Here is a 22,432-nt window from a genome sequence, read left to right on the forward strand (position 1 = left end):
GACTTTTAGAAGATATCTGAAGGCAGCCCTGTTTAGAGAAGCTTTTAATGTTTAACAGAACACTGTATTTTAATATTTTGCTGGAAGCTGCCCAGAGCGGCTGGGGAAGAAATAAATTATTATTATTATTATTATTATTATTATTATTATTACTATATTGGGACTATGGTTGCCCTTGTTGTCCATGTGTCTGGCATGGATCCAGTCGTATCCAACCCTTTGCTGATTAGCCAGCAAAAGGGTCCACCAGAGAGGGTTTAATTTCAGTTCTTTGGAACCTATCACATCTGGTCCAGGTGCTTTCCCTTGATTTGGCTGGCCTATAAGTCCTTTTATTTCATCAGGTGACACTAGTATAGGAGACCATGCCTTGCTTGAGGATTTCCACGCTTTTCTTTTTACTCTGTTGTTTATGAGGCCGCATGGTCTGTGCCTTTCCTGGTTGTGTTGGAGACTGTGGCATGTAGGGAGGGTGCTGTGGGGGGCAGCCTCTCCCCTCCCCACTGCACTGAAATTGTGCTTCCTTATCCTGTTAGCAATTGGGAAAGGTGGCCAAGCCTCTTCCTCACCATGACCATGAGGTGGACTACTGGTTTTCCATGTCCCCAGGAAGTGTGGGATGTGATACATAAATAGCAGTCAAGTACAACATTCAGTGGCGTAGCGTGGGTTGTCAGCACCCGGGGCAAGGCAAGTAATTTGCGCCCCCTAACCCATGGATTTGCGCCCCCTAACCTGTGGATTTGCCCTAACCCCAGATTTTGCACCCGGTGCGGCCGGCCCCCCCTGCACCCCCCACACTACGCCACTGACAACATTCCTTGTTTTCCTAGAGTGGGCATGCGAGGGGACATTTGGTTCAGCCACTGGTTCAGGAAACTTCCTGTTTCCTCCTGGCTGGGGCATACTTCCTTTTGCATGTGACTAGAGGTGGGTATGACCTTACCTGTCCAGGTAACAAAAGGGACAGGGCACGCAGCCCCCCCTCTCTTTGATTTCCTCCATCATTGGAGCAGCAGCTTTTAGCTAGAAATGCTCTGTTGACTTCCAGCCAACATAGGACACTGGGACTATCTCCATATGGGATAGATCCACATGTATATACTTTGTAACTGAGTCTGCCTTCAGGGATCCAACTGTGAACTGAATGAGTAAACTACTTTTATATAGTTCGCGGTGTTGGGCAGAAAACAAGCCTGCCCCATTACAAGTTCGTGGTGTGTTTATTCTTTTAAGAGGAATATAAGGGAACTGACCAGGAACCTAATAGTGAGAGGCTTAAACAAGCCTGCAACCAGCTATCCGCTGTGCATTTAAAAGGGGAATGTAAAACTCTGCTAAGAGTTTGCTAGCAGAAGTTAAAAAAAGGTAAAGGTAAAGGTACCCCTGCCCATACGGGCCAGTCTTGCCAGACTCTAGGGTTGTGCGCTCATCTCACTCTATAGGCCGGGAGCCAGCGCTGTCCGCAGACACTTCCGGGTCACGTGGCCAGCGTGACAAGCTGCATCTGGCGAGCCAGCGCAGCACACGGAACGCCGTTTACCTTCCCGCTGGTAAGTGGTCCCTATTTATCTACTTGCACCCGGGGGTGCTTTCGAACTGCTAGGTTGGCAGGCGCTGGGACCGAACGACGAACGACAGGAGCGCACCCCGCCACGGGGATTCGAACCGCCGACCATGCGATCGGCAAGTCCTAGGCGCTGAGGCTTTTACCCACAGCGCCACCCACGTCCCTATCGGAAGTTAGGAAGCATATTAATAAACAAGATTTCCTCTCCTGCCACCCTGAACATTCCAACAAGATGTCGATGGAGAAAACCAACCACCCTCAAACAGAATTACAACATAGCTGCTTTAATAGGTTGAGATGCCGGAGGAGCTTTTAACTGCCCCCCCCCACTCCCCAGGAGAAAGGTCTTGGCAAGCACTGGGTCACAATCCGCTGAGCTAAGTCGGGTGAAGCAGGAGGCAAGCATAGTGTGACATTCCCCTTGAAGGCTGCAGCACAGCTCCTTCGCCCCGAAGGGCCAGCACCACCCCACTCAGGCTATGTTCTCAATAATGGCCTCATCCTGATCCAGAGGGGCCACATCCGGGTCCCTGACCGCACCAGAGTCTGCACTGCTTGCCTGCAAAGCAAGGGGGAGAGGAGGAAGAAGTGTGAGGGGGCAGTTTGGGGGAAGGAGAGAAAAGTCCTGTGGCTGAGAGAATGAAACGCCCAACTCTCCAAATCCAGCTCCCTCCTCCATTCCACAGCAACAGGTGAGGCACCACAAGCAGGAAGGCTGCCCCCTCCCTAAGAGGTTTGTCCCCCCCCCTTCTCCTTTCATTTTCCTGGGGCGTTGGAAGGTGCCAGGAGCCCAAAGCCCCAGAGGCTTCTTTGCCCCTGAGTCACATCCCAGGTATCAAAGCTCTGCCCCCTCTGCAGGTGGGCCCAGGCCCATGCCAGAGAATCCCAGAAGGGACCACCAGGGGACATCTAGTCTGAGGGAATCCATTCAAGTGTTGAGCAGCTCTTCCCGTCAGAAAGTTCTTCCCGATGCCTTGTCAGAATCTCCTTCTTTGCCATTTGAATCCGTTGGGCAGAAAACAAGCCTGCCCCATCTCTCATGCGACGGCTCTTTCCACCAAGCAGTCAAAGTTGGAGCTCACTCTTCATTAGCAAAAGCAGGATCTTCAGAGACTTGGCTGAGCATCATGCCTAATGGGCGCAGCAGGTCGACTCTGGTGGGTCTTGCCCCAGGAATCAGTTGCTGGGAATGAAAGCTCCCAGCTCCCCACAGCCCCACGTTTCTTCCTCTCCAGGGCTTTCTCAAAGCAATCCAAGACTGCACTTGGCCTGCACTTGGCCTGCCGCTGCTTCGCCCATTTCAGCTCTCTTCTCACTCCCCCCCCCCCCAATTCCCCAAGGTTATAAAACAACAGTAGGCAAGGTTATTCCCTAGCTCTACTGAACATAACAGGTGTTGCTGAATTCTGGAAGGAAGTGTGAGATGCCTTTTAAAGACTACAGTGGTACCTCGGGTTACAGACGCTTCAGGTTACAGACGCTTCAGGTTACAGACTCCGCTAACCCAGAAATAGTACCTCGGGTTAAGAACTTTGCTTCAGGATGAGAACAGAAATCGCGTGGAGGGGGGAGGCCCCATTAGCTAAAGTGGTGCTTCAGGTTAAGAACAGTTTCAGGTTAATAATGGACCTCCAGAACGAATTAAGTACTTAACCCGAGGTACCACTGTATTTCATTTAGGTTTCTGAGAGTGCAAACTGTTCTGCTTCTTTTTATAGGTAGCTATGCTACTGGCATCTCCCAGTCTCTATTCCTATTTCGCCCCCTTTCCTGCACCAAGTCCGGTCTTTGCTAGCACCCATTTTTGCCCTTGTTATGGAGTAGGGAGAGAGATGGATTCAGAACTCGGGGTTTGGGACTTCCTTTGCTCGAAGGAGGAGACATGAGAGTCTTCTTCAGATATCTAAAGGGCTCTTCGATGGAAGATGGAGCAAGACTGTTTTTGGCTGCTCCCAGAGGTTTGGACCTCAGTCAGTCGATTCAAGTAACAAGAAAGGAGATTCCAGCTAAACATCAGGAAGAACTTTGTGACAGTTGTGGGATGTGAAACACAAGAGCAGTCAAGTACAACATTCCTAGAGTGAACATGTTTACACATGGGGAGGAATGTTTGTCCAGCCAGCAGGTAAACTTCCAGTTTCCTTCTGGGCTGGGACAGACTTCCTCTGCATGTGACTAGAGGTGGGCGTGGCCTCACCTGTGCAGGTAACGACAAAAGCAGAGGGCAGGGCAGCCATCTCTCTCTCTTTGACTACATGCATCTAAGAAGCAACATCTGCTTAGCCAAAGATGCTCTCTTGGCTGGAGGACAAAGGGACTGTCTTTTTATGAGATAGTTGGAAAGGCTATAATCAGACAACATATCCTCTCCTGCATCCTTGAACATTCCCACAACAGTAAGAGCTGTTCAACAGTGGAATGGACTCCCTCGGGGGGGGGGACACCCTCCAGCCCCCCAGTCCCTTCCGGCTACCTTCCGGGCGCAGCAGAGGATGCGGAGGCTGTATGCAAGGCAGAAGAGAGCAATCGCCAGGGCAGCAACGGAGAAAATGAGCAGCAAGACCTTCACAGCAAAGGCGACGCCCTGGGGAGGAAGGGAGAAGCAGAGGAAAATACCACATTCAGGCCGTTGCTCCAAACTGCGGGAGGGCGCAGCAGGTTTGGGGGAGGCTGCTGCTCTGGCCCCCCAGTCTTGTCACAGGGCAAGCGCCTGATCCACAATGGGACTGTGCTCACCAGGAGATCCCATAAGATTCGCTCGCAGTCTCTCTGTCTCCAGTCATAGCCTGGGCTGGGCAGGATTGGAGAAGGTCCCCATCTGGTCTGGCACACATCCTTTCTCCAGTAGAAGGTCTGGTCAAGGTTTGGGATCCAAGCGATGCCTTTCGTCAGAGCCACAATTCCGGCCACAACACTGGCCAAATGGAAGATGGTGGCCACATGGACCTGGTTCCAGAAAATGTCAGGTGAGCTGCCTGGAGTCCAGCAGACAACCTTGGGTAGGGCTGGGGCAGAGCTGCTCAGGCTTTCAGCTTTTGGGGGGACTGGAGGTGGGGGAGAGGCTGAGCCTCCATTTCTCAGCATTGGTCTACCAGTCACTTCCCTTTTTCCCTTAGACGTAAGCTGAAACATCACAGAATCACAGAACTGTAGAGTTGGAAGGGGTTCCAAGGGTCATCTAGTCCAACCCCCTGAAATGTAGGAATCACGCAGCTAAAGAATACCTGACCCAGGGATCTTTGAGACCAAAAGCAGGCAACACAGGTTTTTCCTGGCACCTGCCACACTTACCCAGAAGCCAGCATGTCTTTCGCCCATGATGGACAAGGCGCCAGAGAGCATAACCTGTGAAGGAGAAAAGGCCGGAGTGAATGAAGGCTGTGTGGGGCAGAGGGCAGGGAGATGCACAACTCCTGCTGCTCCTGGAACCACCAGAAGTGGCCTGCCCCACTTCTGAGTGGATCTTCCTCAGCTGCTTCAGTGGCCAGGACACTGAATCACAGAACTGTAGAGTTGAAAGGGACCCCAAGGGTCATCCAGTCCAACCCCCTCTGCAATGCAGGAATCTCAGCTAAAGCATCCTTGAAGGACAGCCACCCCACATCTGCTTAAGAAGAAGAGTCCACCACCTCCCAAGGGAGTCCTGTCAAACACTGTCAAACAGCTCTTGCTACCAGAAACCAGCCAGCGGTCTCTTGGGTCTCTGTAAACCTGGAAGTAGGTCTGGGATAGGAAATAAAGGCCACATGGAGGACCAGCTGTCTGCCTAGTGGAGGACTGGGAGATGTCTGGGGCTGCTGCAGGTGCCACTGGACTCCTAGCTCCCAGCAGCCAGCATGCCCAGTGGTCAAGAATCCAGGGGGTTTTTTTCTGCTCCTGTCCACCCACCACCTGCCACCAATGGCCCTTGCTCTTCTGACCTTCACAGTAGATGGTGACCTTGTGTCGTCATGGGAGGCATAACTGCATTTGCCCAGATGGGTCATTTCTCTCTCCCTCCTTCCCGTTGATTTCTCTTTCTCTCCCCCCCCCCCCCGCCTTACTGCTGTTTTCACTATTGGATGTTTTAGAGTGTAATCTCCTTGGGGCAGGGACCTGCCTGTTTGTTGCCTGTATAGCTGACTTGTGCCCTGCTTGCCCATGGCAAGGAGTTGGTTCTCATCAGCCACAATCCTCAGGGAGCCTTGTTGCCCCAGCTGCAGTGCAGGAAGAAGAATCCTGACCTGATCAATCCCTAAAGTGTGCACAGTACCCCTGAACATGGATGAAGTGCTTCATAAACTGAAATTCACTTCCAAGCATGGCAGCTGCCCAGGACTCACCAGACCTCCCATCCAGTAAGGCGCTCCCGACCGTATGTAGAATAAATGTCCATAGTCGTTCACCACCCCAAGACTGATGACCACGATTCCCAGCAGGATCTGGGCCCCCTGAAAGGCAAATCCGCCAAGGTTAAGGTTTTCTCACAAAGGAAGCAAGATGCATGTTTCATAGAACTGTGGCATTGCAGAGTTGGAAGGGATCCCCAGGGGTCATCTAGTCCACCCCCACCCACCCGCAATGCTGGAATCTCAACTCAAGCATCCATGACTAATGGCCACCTAACCTCTGCTTAGAAACCTCCAATGAAAGAGAGCTCACATCCTCCAGCTCTTACTGTCAGGAAGGACTTCCTGATGTTTAATCAGAATCTCTTTTTTTGCAACCTGAAGCTGTTGGGTTGAGTCCTCCCCCCCCCCCCCCCCCGAGCAGCAGAAAACAAGCTTCTTCCACCTTCCACGTGACAGCCCTTGAGATATCCGGAGATGGGCATCGTGTCATCTCTCAGTGACACATACAAGAGACAGTAAGTGGCTCTGTCGACTTGGACTACTGCCATGTGCTCCATGTGGGGCTACCTTTGAAGGTGACCGGGAAACTGCAATTAATCCAGGATGAGGCAGCTAGAATGGGGACTGGGACTGGCCACCGGGACCACATAACACCGGTCCAGAGAGATCTGCATTGGCTCCCAGTACGTTTCCGAGCACAATTCAAAGTGCTGGTGTTGACCTTTAAAGCCCCAAATGGCCTCTGTCCAGGATACCTGAAGGAGCATCTCCACCCTCATCATTCAGCCTGGACACTGAGGTCCAGCTCTGAGGGCCTTCTGGTGGTTCCCTCCCTGCGATAAGCGAGGTTACAGGGAACCAGGCAGAGGGCCTTCTTGGTGGTGGCACCCGCCCTGTGGAACACCCTCCCACCAGATGTCAAAGAGATAAACAACTATCTGACATTTAGAAGACATTTGATGGCAGCCCTGTTTAGGGAAATTTTAAATGTCTGACATTTTGATGTATTTTTAATCCTTGTTGGCTAGTGTGATTAGTATAAATCACATGCGATGTCTGAGAAGAGTGTGGGAACGGAAGACTGTTTTATCTCTTCAGTCTGAGAGTGTTATTAGACTATACTTTCACTTTTGCTGTATGCTTTCTGTTTTCTGCCAGAGTTTGGAGGGCACAGACGTGATTATGGATTCTCTGTATATATTGTGAATAAAATGTAGTTTAGATCTACGGATGTCTCTATCTTCTTGCTGCGTGATGCCAGAAGACTGGTGTGCACTTTTCAAAGTGTCGCAGAGGGGCACTCTGGAGTGAAGGGACATGCCATTCCAGAGACGTGCCCACTGGGAGACGCTGGGTGGGTACTAGGGGTCTGCCATGCCCCCCAGGAGCGTTTGCCAGTCTTTAGTTTGGTTTTCCGTGTGTGTGTGTTAGTTCCATAGTTTTTTCAATCAGTGTGCCCTGGCACCCTGGGATGCCTTGAAGGATGGTCCGAGATGCCGTGGGCAACACTGGCCTCTGGCCTCCTTCCCTTCCTCTGATGTCTCTGCCTCCCAAAAGCTTGCACAGCTGTTTGCTGCAGCAGAGGCTGCCAGAAGGAGTCCCAAGGAGACCTGAGAGGAAACACTCCACAAGGCAGGGTGTTCAGAAAGGGTGAGAGGCTGCAGGCAAGGGGGGACACAACCCCTGAGCCCCATAGAGGTGCCACAGAAAGAATGTACTTGGTCAAGGGAGGTGTGGACTCAAAAAAGTTGAACTATATTCTGCATGTTCTGAAAGAAAAGACTTCTGTCTTGCTCACCTCTTGCTCTTCATGAGCCTGTATAATTTATAGGCCTGGGGACTCCACTTTTGGGAGTTCCTCAGCGACCGACTACTGCTGTTCGACAAAGTAAAGCTGTCTCAAACATTACAATGTTGTGTTGATGGAAGAAATCCACCACACACCCCCATGGCTCCATCCCTATCTCAGCACACCTGAGATGAAGGAAAAGGGGGGGAACTGCAGTGCTCAAGATGTCATTGGTAGATCTTTTCACTCCCACCTCCTCCTGCAAACCCATTTATGTAGGAGAATCTCCCCATTTTATTCCATCTCTGAATCCATTTTGCACAGTTAGAGCTTTGCAGTCTGAAATCTGTGTATGCACTTTCCTGATAGAAGAGGCAGAAGTGTGTGCAAGCCTTGTTCTCTTACAGTTCTTAGAGCAATGAAAAGGAATGAAATGCGAGTAGATGTGGAGATGGAGGATGAAGCACTAGGCAATCGGCCAAGCATCGTGATTGCACTAAGTCTCAGGTCAAGAAGGGAACAAAAGTATCGACAGAGAGAACTGAAAGCAAACATTGGGAGATGACTAATATGAGGAGCAATTGCTCAGAAGACAATGAGGAAAGACACTCGAAGATGGCTGTGCATTTGTAGATGTTATTACAATGAGGAGGTTGGGGTGGGCCAGTCAGAAGAGTCAAAGGGTCTCTGAGTGGTTTAAGAATGACAACATGTTGTAACTGTGCAGCCGCGATGGGAAAGCATTGCTGCAGTTGTCTGGTCAGGTCTTCATTGACTGTGTAGTTGGACGGGCATCATCAAAGGTAGCCTCTCTGATATTTTGGGAAGCTGATCCTACATACCTTTGTGTTAATAAAGGCCTAATTCTTCCCTTGAAGCCTGTGTCTATTGGCGCTCCTTCAGGGAACTCCGCTTAAGGCAAACCCTCTAAACTTTCTCCAACCTTTACATTCTGCAAACACAATTGCTTGTCCTGAATTCTGTTCTTGTGGGATTGGCCTTCAGGGCATGTGGCCCAATCCTGCACATGCTTCCTTGGAAGTGAGCCTTTCATTTAATGGCCCTGCTCCCTAGTGAGTGTCCATCAGATTATGTAGCCAGTTAGTACACACTCTCTCTCTCTCTCTCTCTCTCTCTCTCTCTCACACACACACACACACACACACACACACACACACACACACACTTACCCCCAAAACTTTCTGCTCCCCATTGCAATGGAGCGAGAAATGGCGGGCTGTTGTGGGGGCAGAGGCTGGTGACTGCTGGGTCTTCTTCTGTGTGGGCTCCTGCTGCCTTGCCCAGCACTGCCCCACAGCCTTGAACAGGTAAGAGAGAGAAGACTCCTGGTTGATGGTGATGTTGATGACATTCTTGTCTGAGATCTCCGCAGGGACCTTTTGCTCGTTCAACGTGAGAAAGCCAGTCGACATCTTGGCCTCTTCCAGTGAGTACAGGTGACAGCAAGATGCACCTGGAGGGACACGCAGAGCAATGTGTTACTTTGTATATTGCAACATTTATTGGTAACTCTGGTTGCATACCACTCCAATCTCCGTGTGCTGTGAGACTCCATGGGTTCTGGTGCTTAGCCAGGGTTCATGTTTCCTTTGGAAATGAGGCGCAGCAGAGACTGTGGTGTCTTTATGATATATGGTTTACTTACACATATATACAACCTGCAGGGGCAGATGGGGCTTAACCACCTGGTTAGGTGTCCCATCTGGGAGAAGGAAAACTGATCTTAAACCTCTGCTGCCTTGAGGGATATCTCTGGGAGAAGACAAGGCTAAGGAGTAAATCCTCCACAAATCCCGATGGAGTCCCCAAGATGGTTGGATGGCGCCTCAAACGCCTCATTCCGGCAACTCCTGCAGCCAAGCTGGTGCCAAACATGCTGCTCTGCTTTCCTTTGGAGCCCATCGGCGAGGCTGAGAGGGGGGTCTTGACATCTGGGCAGCCCAGGAGCTCCAGACACACTGCCCAGGCTTGTGCCCCGGGGAGGTCCCTTCAGGGCTGCTAATGCGCTGGTTGTACTTCACCCCCAGAGGTGCACTCTGTTGTCTCTTGAGACAGACAGATGTCAACAACAAAACAACCTGAGCCTATGATGGAGGGGCTCATAGAACACCCCCCCCTTTTAAAAAAGGTCTTTTCCTCCAAAGCCACAGCTGTGGATTCAAACAGAAATCCAACATTTCTCTCAATTGTTGCGTGCTGCTTGACCTCTAGGTCACATCACCTCCACCTTCAACCCTGATCGATCCTTCTTACTACCTTGTGAGTTGAGGGAGGGGGCTTATATTTCAACACTTGCTGGATCCAAAGGGTAGAAGGAGCTCAAATACAGGCTACTTCTGTCCCAAACTCAAAACACTATTATAAGACTGTTTCCACAAACATTTGAAACTTGTGGTGAGGTACGTTAGGCTGATGGGCAATAACTGGCCTAAGATTACAATTCCCTGCAAGATACATCAGGCTGGTACTGCCTAAACTGTCTTGCTCTCCATCACACACGAGGGATTTGCTTGCTGGCTCAGTGCTCACAATTGCAAACACAAGCTAAAACCTCAGCTTTTAAAAAAATGCCCCGAAGAAGCCACTGCTTCTTATCAGCCCAAGATGTATGGTGTGGCTCTGCCCTATAGGTCGGATCAAGAGGATTATAATTGTGGAAGCCAAGAATTGCGGACTTGCAAGGAACCCCAAGAGCCACCTAGCCCTTAGCCAGGGCTATGGCTCCATGGCATTCTGTGGGCACCGTTGTGATGCCTGAGGTACGATGAGCCAGATTTCCTGTTTGGATCCACCGCCATTCTGGTGGGATTCTCAGAGAACCAAACCCCGGGGGACACTCACCCTCGGCAGAAATGCGGACACGCGCTGGGCAGGCTGCTGGCAGAGGCCCAGAGAGGCTCCTGGGTGTTGGCGATGCCAGCGGCTGAGGCTGCGCTGCTCCGAGGTGCTCCTCTTCTGCGCAGATGCTGTGGCAGGAAGCAGCCAGCAAAACCAATAAATAAGCCTCTTCCTGTAACAATTGCCTCTGAGGGGATTTCCAGCCTTGAAAGCGCTGGAGCTGAGCGTGCGAGGAAAGCGTTTGTCCTCCTGCTGAACCCGCGATGCAGCTGGCCAAGAGAACAAGCCCTGCCAGACCCGTCCTTGGGGCCCTGGGAGGATATCAACAAGCCGATACTCTGGACATTGAAATGGAGAAGGGTGCTCCTGCACCCGGGTCCTGCTTGTGGGCTCTCTCCCATTGGGGCACCAGAAGGAGAAGATGCTGGACCGTTTGGCTTGATCCAGCTGCTGCAGAGCTCTGCTTAGCTTCTTATGGCTCCTAAACCGTCCCTCAAGACCTCGTTGGGCTGCTGCTCCCACTGTCCCCAGTCACCGTATCTGCAGGGTCCACAGAGCACCAGGTGGGCTCCCTCTGCAGGATCAAGGAGTCGTTCCTCTGACTTATTGCGTTCCCAGTTCGTCTCCTTGCTCAGTAAGCTTGCCACCCTTGGGCTCCCTAGCAGCAGATAGAGTTTGGAAAATGTGGCAGAGAAGAGCTCTGTCCACTAGCTGAATCCCAGAGAGCAGAGCTGAGCCTCCATGTCCAGAGGTTTTCTACCTGTGAGCAAAGCAGCTGTCCAGAAAGAGCCCTTGGAAAGTTCCCGCCAGGGGGATCCGATTGGCCAGCAGGGAGCTTCCCTGGGATCAAGGAGGCATTGAGGGGACGGGGGATGTTTCATTTTGAAAGTTCCTGAGCCCCAGCGCTGCTCAGCTCCACCTGAACGTCTCTCTCTCTCTCTCCCACCCCCAATACCTCAGAAAGGTGTACTGGTCACTTACACCTCTGATCCTAAACTCCCAGTAGCCCAAATGTCATGCATGGGCCCTAAAACCCAGAGACTGGCAACCAAACACACCTCAGCAGTCAAATTAAGGAGTTTGATTGGGAATAAAAGGGGAAGCAGGCAGAAGGCAAAAGCAGCGTGGGAAACAAACCTGAGGCTGTGGCTCCACAACTAAGGACATAAGGAGAACCTGCTGGATCAGGCCAGGGCTCACCAGGCCCAGCATCCCTGTTCCCACAGGGGCCAAACAGCCCTAATACTGATGATGATTTTATTACTGATATGCTGCCCATCTGACTGGGTTTCCCCAGCCCCTCTGGGCACCTCCCAACGAAATATCAAAAACACAATAAAACATCAACCATTACAAACTCCCCTGTACAGGGCTGCCTTCAGATGTCTTCCTAAAGTCAGGTACAGTGGTACCTCGGGTTACAGACGCTTCAGGTTACAGACTCCGCTAACCCAGAAATAGTACCTCAGGTTAAGAACTTTGCTTCAGGATGAGAACAGAAATCGTGCAGTGGCGGCAGCAGGAGGCCCCATTAGCTAAAGTGGTGCTTCAGGTTAAGAACAGTTTCAGCTTGAGAAAGGACCTCCGGAACAAAGTAAGTACTTAACCCGAGGTGCCACTGTAGTTATCTCTCTGTCTTATGGTAGGGCATTCCACAGGAGTAGAGGTAGACTGGTCTGCCCCAGGGAGGTTCCATAAGAAGACCCTGATGGACCAGGCCAGTGGCCCACCTAGTCCCGCCTCCTGGCCTCGCAGTGGCCAACCAGATGCCCCTTATGGGAAACCAGCAAGCTGCACCTGAGCACAAGAACAACTCTCCCTTCCTGCAGCTTGCAGGAACTGGGATTCAGAAGCAGCTGCTGCCTCCAGCTGTGCAGGGCAGCGCTCATAGCTTTCTCCTCCATGAATTTGACTTTTTGTGGGCATGAGTCTTTTGTCTGGCTGCCTAAAGGGAGGCCATTGGGAGGTGTGTGTTTTAAAGTCCAGGGTCTCGGGTTTCCATCCATCCCCAGTTGCCGTCCTCTTCGTGGTCAGGATAGGTGCCGGGGGAGTCACAAAGCAGGATTCACAAAAGACCCAGGACCCAGCAGGCCAGACTCAGGGAGCAGGCGGTGCAAAGAGGCTGGGTTGCAGCAAGAATTGCAACTGCCAAGTTCTGGGCAAAACAACAAACTCCAGCCCTGGAAGAGACGGGAACAGGCTGTTTGGCAGACGACTCCAGCGCAGAGAGCTTTGTGTTATGAGAAAACAATGAGAGGGAACATGAGACAAGCAGAAAGGCCGCCTTAAAACCCTGCAAGTTTCACATACAGACTCCTGGTGTCTGAACGGGAGCAGCTGCTGACCCAATGTTTGGGGGAGGGGCGAGAAAGGCACCTCCCATTATAAAGGGTCATTGGGAAAATCAAACTGCTGTGATACAAATCTGTGGTGTGACTGTACTTGGGATGCTGTGGACATCTCTGGTCACCTCACCTCAAAAAGGACACTTGTTCAGAAAAGGTTCAGAAAAGGGCCACCCAAATGACCCGGGGGGTGGAGCGACTTCTGTCAGGAACAGCTGAAGGGTTTGGGAAAAGCGAGTGAGAGGCGCCACGATAGAAGTTTGTAAAATGATGCCTGGCAGGACACAAGTGGTTAGCAAATATGCGCAGCTTGCGGACTTGACATATAGAATTAGAGAACAAGAAGAACATACATTTAGAGAAGATTGGAAAATGTTTATTGAATATATGGGGGGAATTGCGTGCACTTGAAAATGTTGGCAGCCTTAAGATAAATTCATCAGTGTAAAGAAGTTTTGATGGATGTAATAATAGGACACAGAATGGTTTAGTTTACCTAAAATATGCAGGGATTTACAATATGCAGAATGAACCATGGAAAGAGAGGAAGGGAAGACTTTGATATTTTAAAGATAAAGGTAAAAGGACCCCTGACCTTTAAGTCCAGTCGTGGTCGATTCTGGGGTTGTGGAGCTCATCTCGCTTTACTGGCCAAGGGAGCCGGCGTACAGCTTCTGGGTCAGTGGCCAGCATGACTAAGCCGCTTCTGGCGAACCAGAGCAACGCACAGAAACACCGTTTACCTTCCCGCCGGAGCGGTACCTATTGATCTACTTGCAATTTGACGTGCTTTTGAACTGCTAGGTTGGCAGGAGCAGGGACCAAGCAATGGGAGCTCACCCTGTCATGGGGATTCGAACCGCCGACCTTCTGATCGGCAAGTCCTAGGCTCTGTGGTTTAGACCACAGCGCCACCTGCATCCCATATATATGTGTGTGTGATTTTTTTATTTTTTAAATATACTTTAAGGATGTTTAAATGAGTATTGTAAATTGTAAAACAGAGATAGATAGATTAGATAGATAGATAGATGATAGATGATAGATAGATGATAGATAGATAGATAGATATAGATATAGATAGATAGATAGATGATAGATAGATAGATTAGATAGATAGATGATAGATAGATAGATAGATAGATGATAGATAGATGATAGATAGATAGATACATAGATAGATGATAGATGATGATAGATAGATAGATAGATAGATAGATAGATAGATAGATAGATGATAGATAGATAGATAGAGATAGATGATAGATGATAGATGATAGATGATAGATGATAGATGATAGATGATAGATGATAGATGATAGATGATAGATGATAGATAGATAGATAGATAGATAGATTAGATAGATAGATAGATAGATAGATAGATAGATAGATAGATAGATAGATATAGATAGATAGATAGATGATAGATAGATAGATGATAGATAGATAGATAGATAGATAGATAGATAGATAGATAGGAGAGAGAGAGAGAGAGAGAGAGAGAGAGAGAGAGAGAGAGAGAGAGAGATGGGAAAGTGGTTAGCTAAAAGTTTTCCTCCCTCTCTCATAACACCAGAACTTATGAACAGCCCATGAAGCTGAAGGTTGGAAGATTCAGGGCAGATGAAAGAAAGTGCTTCGTAGTTAAACTGTGGAACTCCCTCTCACAGGAAGCAGCAATGGCCGCCAACCTGCCTGGCTTTTTAAGAAGGATTAGACAAATTCGTGGAGGAGGAGGAGGAGGAGGAGGAGGAGGAGGAGGAGGAGGAGGAGGAGGGTATCAGTGGCTACCAGCCAGGATGGCTCTGTTCTGCCCTCCCCAGTCGGAGGCAGGAAATGCTTCTGAATCCCAGTTGCTGAAAACCAAGGAGTGGAGAGTTTCTCCTGGGCTCAGATCCTGCTTGCTGCTTTCCCTTTGAGGCCACTGTGAGAACAGGATGGCGGACTAGATGAGCCACTTTGGTCTGATCCAGCAGCCAGGCTCTTCCTCTGTTCTTATGGAACCTCCGGGGCCTGAGGCAGTCTATCTCTACTCCTAGGTTCTTAGGGTTACTTGGCCACTGTGAGAACAGGAGGTTGGACTAGACTGGCCTCATCTTCTGTTCTTGTGGAAGGTGGGCTGGCCTGTCAGCTGCAGCCGGCAGCCTCCTCCTCCTTTTTCCCAGGGTCTCTCTGCCCGGGCATCACCTCATCCGGAATGAAGGCCAAGGGCCTTCCCCACTGGGCTGGGATAAGAGGGAGGAAGTGAGCCGAGGAATGAGAAATGCCGCCAGGCAGCCTAAGGGATTAGCCCTTGATAAGGGGAAAGATACAGGCTGTTTACTCAGGGAGCCCAGAGGAAGTAAAGGGCTGCTGGGGGATTTCAGCAGCTGAGATGGCCAGGCTACCCAGAAAAGGCAATTGATAAGGCATGATCAGGTATCCTGGCAGACAGGAGAGAAGCAACACGCTCAAATTTCTGCTGGGGACCACCTCTTTCTGTGATGTATGGGTGATGTTTTGGGGGGTGGTCTTGAGCTACAGGGGAGGCAATCTCAAAAGTCTATATAAGAGCTTAGAATCATAGAATCATAGAGTTGGAAGAGACCACAAGGGCCATTGAGTCCAACCCCCTGCCAAGCAGGAAACACCATCAGAGCACTCCTGACATATGGTTGTCAAGCCTCTGCTTAAAGACCTCCAAAGAAGGAGACTCCACCACACTCCTTGGCAGCAAATTCCACTGTCGAACAGCTCTTACTGTCAGGAAGTTCTTCCTAATGTTTAGGTGGAATCTTCTTTCTTGTCGTTTGGATCCATTGCTCCGTGTCCGCTTCTCTGGAGCAGCAGAAAACAACCTTTCTCCCTCCTCTATGTGACATCCCTTTATATATTTGAACATGGCTATCATATCACCCCTTAACCTCCTCTTCTCCAGGCTAAACATGCCCAGCTCCCTTAGCCGTTCCTCATAAGGCATCGTTTCCAGGCCTTTGACCATTTTGGTTGCCCTCCTCTGGACACGTTCCAGTTTGTCAGTGTCCTTCTTAAACTGTGGTGCCCAGAACTGGACACAGTACTCCAGGTGAGGTCTGACCAGAGCAGAATACAGTGGCACTATTACTTCCCTTGATCTAGATGCTATACTCCTATTGATGCACACCATTGTTCGGGGTCCCTCCGAACAATGCTTGCACACCATTGTTCGGAGCTTGCACACCATTGTTCGGGGTCCCTCCTGCGTGTGGCTGTGAGGGCCCTGTGGCAACAGTTTAATAAAGTTCAGGCTTACTAGCTGCTTTGCTTCTCAATATTCTCTTCTTGGCCTCTGTTATTTTCTCCTACTGATAGAGAACCTACATAGGAACTCTATACAGTACAGGCTCTTGGATAGGGGGGAAAGGAGCTGTTTTTCCTTATAACAGAATGAAGCTGAATGTTGGACAGATAAAAGGAGGCGGGCCATAGTTAAGCTGTGGAACTCCCTCCCACAGGAAACAGCGATGGTTGCCCACCTGTGGGGCCTTTAAAGGGGGTTGTGCGTGTTCCTGGCGGAGGAGAGGGCTGTGGGTTTCCGTTTGGATCCTTTGCCTGTTTTACGTGCACAGAAAACAACAGATCTAGCCGAGATCTGTCCTGAGCGTTGCAGCGCGTCCCTGGCTATTATTTCTGTGCAATTATAAGATTACTGGGTAACCTTAGACGGTTGCATAACACTGGAAGGGGCGTGGCTGTGTCTCTCTCGCCAAGGGAGCCTGCCCTTCGAAGGCTTCCCCCTTCACCTCCATGCTGGGCAACGGTGAATACATTGGTTTGGGAGGTGAGACAAAGCTTTCAGGGTGAAGAGTTCGAGTTCAGGGCCCTTCTTTTGTGGCATGGTCCCAATCCAGCTCAGCAAACAGCCAGGGTGGGTAGCCTACCATGTTGGGACAAATCCCCGCTCAGCCACTTGCGATCTATTAACTTCCCCTCCCTTGCAGGGCTGTTGTTGCAAGGATTGGATGAAAAGTGGGAAGAGCGTAAGATAGATAAAACTTCGTTTGCATTAGCCAATGGCCCTGGCAACATAAAACATGCAATACGTATATACAAATAAAAAGACAGCAATGGGTGAAAAGGGCAGTCAAATGACCAAGATTAACGTTCAGATAGTGGCTCTTAATCTCACTGAACCCTTGATACACCCCGCAACCTTTGCTGTTGTCTGATCATTTTGATCTAATAAAAGAAAGACCAATGTGGCCTCAAATGGGCGGCCTGGGATGGTAAGTAAGAGTGGGGTGATGCGCTCATTCCTCAGATCTTTATAAAGGGGAGAGGACAGGAGAACGTGAGAGCGTAAGAACATCAGAACAGCCTGCTGGATGAGGCCTGGCCAGGACATGAGAAGAGCTCTGCAGGATCAGTCCAGCATCGTGTTCTCACGGTGGCCAACCAGAGGCCCCTTATGCGAAGCCTGCAAGCAGGATCCGACCACAAGAGCAGCGCTCTCCCCTCCGGTGGCTGCTTGTGAAGCACTGCAGCTTCTGACTGGGGAGGCAGAGCAGAGCCGTCCTGGACAGCAGCCACCAAAGGCCCTCTCCTCCTCCTAGGAGAAATGGCCTGGCCCTCTTCTGAAGCCATCCAAGTTCATGGCCACCACTGCCTCCTGTGGGAGGGAGTTCCGTAGATTAACTCTGTGCCGCATGAAGGAGGACTTTGTTTTATCTGCCCTGAATCTTCCAGCATTCAGTTTTGCTGGCTGCTCCTGAGTTCGAGTGTCAGAAGAGAGGGAGGAAAACTTCTCGCCATCCACTTTCTCCATGCCAGGCATAATCTTACAGTATTCTATCATCCTCTCACCATTCCTCTAAACTAAAAAGTCCTAAATGCTGCATGACTTTCCTCCTAGGGGAGCCCCCCCCCCCATTCCCTGGATCATTGCACTGGCTCTTTTCTGAAGCTTCTCCAGCTCTGCAATATCCTTTTCCAGATGAGGCGACCAGAACGTCACACAGTATTCAAAGCGTGGTTGTGCCACAGATTTGCATAACGGCATTACGATATGGGCAGTTTTATTTCCAATGCCTTCCCTCACGATCACTGGCACGAAATCCGCATTTTTTTGCCGCCGCCACATCCCAGCTCAGCCAGTTAGTTGCACTCCCTGCCCCTCCCTCGCAGGGTTGTTGTTGCGAGGATAAAATGGAAGGAACTTGCTGGCCACTTTGAGCCTCTCAGAGGATGAAACTGGAATCAAAGGCCAACAGTAAGAACGAAGGAGGAGAGAGGGGCTCAGAAAGGAGGCCACAAATTGCCCTTTCTCAGGTGGCTTCCTTCCGGGCAGAGTTCTGGTTTCCCCTTTTGTCCTGAGATAATCCGAACTGGATGGACCGGTCCTCCTGCTGCGGCAGCACCCGTGGGTGCCTCGGAACAAGCTGCCGCCACCCGGCCTGCGCCCTCCACCCCCCGGAGGGAGCCAATCCCTGGGCAAGGAGAAGGCCCACCCCACAGCCACAGCCCAGGGGATAAAAACCCAAGGGGCACATCCACCAACAGGCACCTCCCGAGCATTGCGATGTGGTCAGTGGGGTGCACAGGCCTGGTGGCCGTCTTGCTGGCCGCAGCCGTGGCGACGGAGGCCAAAGAGGTCCTGGAATTCAAGCCTGAAATTGGGGTGTCCAACGGAGGCCTCTGGGGCGCCTGGGCCTGGCAGGAGATGTGCCCAGAGGAGACCTACGCCACGGGGTTCAGCCTCAAGGTAACACCCCCTCCCCACCCAGAATGAAAGCCCCACCCCTCCTTTGTGCCTGGTCTGGCTCTCCCAAACAGAGGGGTCAACCCAGCTGAGCCCAGAGATGCACGAAGGAGCAGGGACGGACCTACACTGGGGGGTCATGAAGCCTGAACTGCCATGGGGGCCCCTTCACAACCAGCAACGAGGTCTGGGTCCCCACCGCCATCATCTTGAAGGGGGCTGTTTACAACCTTCCCAACATCTGGGCTACTGACTCTCAGACTTGGAGATTGTTGAAATATATGAATAAACATTAATCAATTTGAGTCACGCAGCTCCAACTGGGTCTACTAGAGCCATTTTTTAAAAGCAATGTGACCTGAAGTCACTTCTGGGGCTCCTCTGGGATTAGGGGAAGATGATGCTTTGTTCGTTCCATAGTAGATCCGACCCTATGGAGGAGTGAAATTTGGGCAGTGCTCCTGAGCATGTACAAAGTGCCTTTCTTCCTGACAGCCTCCTGTGCTCCCCTAGTGACCAAACAGCAAAAATGGAATGAATTCATTTCCCCCTCCATTTATTAACACTTTTATACAGCTTGATTAGGGGGGAAGAACCCCCCTCCATTTCCAAGATGTTTTGTGATGACGCACCTTGGAGAGGGAGTGATGGCGCTCCCAGTGGGAAGCCAGCAAGCAGGATTCGCACACAAGACTCCCTCCCCTCCTTCAGCTTCCAGCTGCTGCTGCTGCTGCTGCTTCTTGGTAGCTGAGTAAGATTGTCTTGCATAGGGTGCCCTGGCTTCCAGCAACTGGTGTTCAGAGAGGCAGACCGTGACTGTCATGGCTAATTGCCATGGATATTCCCCTCGTCCTCCATGAATTTGTCCCAACCTCTTTTAAAGCCATCATCTAAGTTGGTGGCCCTCGCTGCCTCCTGTGGCGGGGAGTTCCACAGTTTAACTGCGACGCCATTCCTTTCACCTGCCCTGAATCTCCCAACATTCATTATTTCCCTGGATGCCCTCGAGTTCCCCTGTGTCATGAGAGGGAGGTGACTTATCTCTAGATGTTTTCTCCAGGTCGAAATGATTTTATACATAATAATATAATAATAATTTATTACTTATACCCCGCCCATCTGGCTGGGTTTCCCCAGCCACTCTGGGCGGCTCCCAAGAGAATATTAGAAGCACGAGAAAACATCAAGTATTAAAAACTTCCCTAAGCAGCACGTTTCTTATAGCACGTTGCGCTGCCTGCCTAATTCCAGAGTGGAGTCCCCGAGATGCTTGGGTGGCGCCTCGTCCGCCTCCTCCCGGCATCTCCGTCCTGCAGCCAAGCCGGTGCCAAACCTCTTGCTCTGCTTTCCTTTGGCGCCCATCAGCGAGGCTGGGGGGGGGGGGGTCTGGTCGTCTGGGAAGCCCAGGACCTCCAGCCACACGGCCTAGACTTGCGCCCTGGCGAGGTCCGAGGTGCGCTCCGCGGTCTCTCTCCGGACAGAGGCGGGTGCCCGTCTCTCCTCCGCCTTTTCTCTACCTTGAAAAGCCCCGCACGCCGAAACCTTTCCCCCCATTGTGTGTGTGTGTGTGGGGGGGGTGTCGCTCCATCTCCGGGACCTTTTTGGCCGACCACCCTTCTCCCTCGCCGCCCCAGGTGGAAGCCTATCGGGGCCCGATGGACGACGACACGGCGCTGAACGGCATCCGGCTCTTCTGCACTCGGGGCGGCCGGGGCGACAAGCACGAAGCGCACACCGTGGAGTCCCAGAGCGGCCCGTGAGTGGCTCCCTCTCCCTCTGCCTGGCCCCTGCGCCCCACACCCCCGCCCCCAAGCTCGACCCAAAGGATTGCGCAGCCGCCCTGGTCCTTAGGGCACTTTGCTGGGCTGGGGTCTGGGTTCGAATCCCTGCACTCGGTCTTGAAGCTCTTACTGGGCCAACGGGGGGCAGTGACTGCCTTCTCTCATCCTGGCCTACCTCGCAGGGTTGTGGTGGCGGTCACTTGGTTCGTGACCGAGTGGGGATTCAAACTCTGGTCTCTCCAAGATCCTAGTCCTCATTTAATCCCGGCAACATGAAAGGGGGCGGATTCTCCTTCCTTGGATGGCCACCTGCCGGAGATGCTTCAGCTGAGATGCCTGCATTGCCGAGGGTTGGGCTGGATGACCCCTGGGGATCCCTCCCAACTCCGCAATTCCATGATTGCGTGACTCCACCTGTCTGCATCTCCCACCCGCCCCAGAGAGCACAACTATTTGTGACCTCACGGCGTGCCTCGCAGGGGGCTGGACTAGATGGCCCTCGAGGGCCCTCCCAACGCCGCCGCAATTCTAGGATTCTAACAACCCGCCCTCAAAGTCACCCAGCGAGAGGGGATTCGAAGCCTGGTCTCCGCCAGGTCCTGGTCCGGCGCTCCAACCACTGCGCCGCACTGCCCGGCCTGACTCTCTCTCTCTCCCGCCCCCTTTCTCCCCCCAGGTGGGGCCAGTGGTCGCCGCCCAGCTGGTGCCCCGAGGGCACCTACCTGACGAGGTTCTCGCTGAGGGTGGAGCAGACCCGGCGCGGGATCCACGACGACATGGGCGCCACCAACGCGCGCTTCGCCTGCTCCGGGGGCGCCCACCTGGAGGGGCGCGGCCTGAGCTGGGGGGAGTACGGCGAGTGGAGCCCGCCCTGCCGGAAGGGCCTGTGCGGCATCCAGACCAAGCAGGACCCCGTGCGCGGAGCCCTCAGGGACGACACCGCCCTCAACGACGTGCGCTTCTTCTGCTGCAGCCGCTGAGCAGGGGCCACAAAACTTGCCCCCCGCCCCACACATCCAGGAGGGGCCTGGGGCAAAAGACCCCGGGGAGTCCTCAAGGGGGGCTTTCTGGGGGGGGGCAGGGGGTCGGGCTCGATGGCCCGGGGGTGCTTCTTTTTGTAGCTGTGGTTCCTGATTTTCAGGGAGTTGGAATGGATGACCTTGAGGTGGTCATCTGTCCTGGATGCTTTAGTCGAGAGTCCGGCATTGTAGGGGGATGGACTAGAAACCCTCGGGGGTCCCTTCCAACTCTACAATCCTATGATACTTCCCTCTCCCACACCTGTCCCGCCAGGTCCCCATCAGCAGCTGACACACCCCTCCTTCTGAACCCAGGCTTTCTCCCAGAATGCATTAACAATAAAGATGGCCTCTGAGTACGTGCAAAGTGCTTGCTTGCTTGCTTGCTTTGACAGTCCACCTTCTTCTCTCTAAGGAGCTCAAGGGGGCGCAAATTGTTTACTTTTCTTCATTCCATCCCTGCGAGGTAGGTTAGGCAGCGACCAGCCCCTCAAGGTAACCCGGGGGGGGGGATTTGTACCCTGGTCCCCCAGGTCATGGTCTGACCCTACCCACTACTCCACATGGCTCACTCATCTCCTGCCCCCTCCCTGCTGGCTGTCCACCAGGTATATGAGCAAAGTGCCTCTGAGCCTACGAGGAGTGCCTTTTGAAGGCACTGTCCATCCTTTGCCACCACCTCCAGTCCACCCTGAGCACTGCTCCTCTTCCTCCTCCTTTGACGACCGCAGAACTTGGAATTGCCAAGCGATGCTCCAGCCCTTGGGGCTGAATGGAACCTCCCTTCTCAGAGGCACTCTATCCCCAAAGGCCACTTGCTGAGGAATCTCCTAAGAACGCAAGACGAGCCCCGCCGGATGAGGGCAAAGCGAGACCACCGAGTCCTCACGGGAGCCAGATACCCCCGTCGGACCTGGGACTCTAAATGGACTGCCTCTGCACCTGGAGGCTCCATTAGGACACCAGCAGAGTCTGCTGAGCCGCCCAGTCCGCCCACAGCCCTTGCCTTCTCCGTAGAT

At 52.1% G+C, this 22,432-nt stretch overlaps 3 protein-coding genes across 6 annotated transcripts in view; 2 read left to right on the top strand and 1 right to left on the bottom strand.

Annotated features, from left to right (window-relative positions):
• The window catches only part of LOC114582713 (uncharacterized), a 120,194-nt gene that overhangs the window by 77,609 nt on the left and 20,153 nt on the right, over positions 1 to 22,432 (top strand). The window lies entirely within an intron of this gene.
• On the bottom strand, positions 1,839 to 10,752 carry LOC144325241 (transmembrane protein 176B-like). The gene is made up of 7 exons (XM_077917902.1): positions 10,553 to 10,752; positions 8,881 to 9,164; positions 5,893 to 6,000; positions 4,862 to 4,915; positions 4,307 to 4,516; positions 4,044 to 4,154; positions 1,839 to 2,129 (listed from the first exon to the last, which is right to left on the bottom strand). Exons 2-7 carry the CDS (start codon positions 9,121 to 9,123, stop codon positions 2,043 to 2,045), a joined length of 813 nt encoding a protein of 270 aa, XP_077774028.1. The 5' UTR covers positions 9,124 to 9,164; positions 10,553 to 10,752; the 3' UTR covers positions 1,839 to 2,042.
• Positions 18,294 to 21,374, top strand: VMO1 (vitelline membrane outer layer 1 homolog). Its single transcript, XM_028703981.2, has 3 exons — positions 18,294 to 18,616; positions 20,248 to 20,369; positions 21,071 to 21,374. Exons 1-3 carry the CDS (start codon positions 18,434 to 18,436, stop codon positions 21,372 to 21,374), a joined length of 609 nt encoding a protein of 202 aa, XP_028559814.2. The 5' UTR covers positions 18,294 to 18,433.

The sequence above is a fragment of the Podarcis muralis genome, chromosome 13, assembly GCF_964188315.1.
Source record: "Podarcis muralis chromosome 13, rPodMur119.hap1.1, whole genome shotgun sequence".
NCBI classification, from domain to species: Eukaryota; Metazoa; Chordata; class Lepidosauria; order Squamata; family Lacertidae; genus Podarcis; species Podarcis muralis.

Bases quoted from the DNA above. Each gene is read 5' to 3' on its own strand.
- LOC144325241 (XM_077917902.1), bottom strand. From the start codon at position 9,123: ATGTCGACTGGCTTTCTCACGTTGAACGAGCAAAAGGTCCCTGCGGAG. The intron at 6,001-8,880 runs GTAAGTGTGTGT...TTTGCCTTTCAG, and splicing joins GGGAGCAGAAAGTTTTGGGG to GGGGCCCAGATCCTGCTGGG. The intron at 4,155-4,306 runs GTGAGCACAGTC...CTTCCTCCCCAG, and splicing joins GAATCTTATGGGATCTCCTG to GGCGTCGCCTTTGCTGTGAA.
- VMO1 (XM_028703981.2), top strand. From the start codon at position 18,434: ATGTGGTCAGTGGGGTGCACAGGCCTGGTGGCCGTCTTGCTGGCCGCA. The intron at 18,617-20,247 runs GTAACACCCCCT...TCGCCGCCCCAG, and splicing joins CCACGGGGTTCAGCCTCAAG to GTGGAAGCCTATCGGGGCCC. The intron at 20,370-21,070 runs GTGAGTGGCTCC...TTCTCCCCCCAG, and splicing joins GTGGAGTCCCAGAGCGGCCC to GTGGGGCCAGTGGTCGCCGC.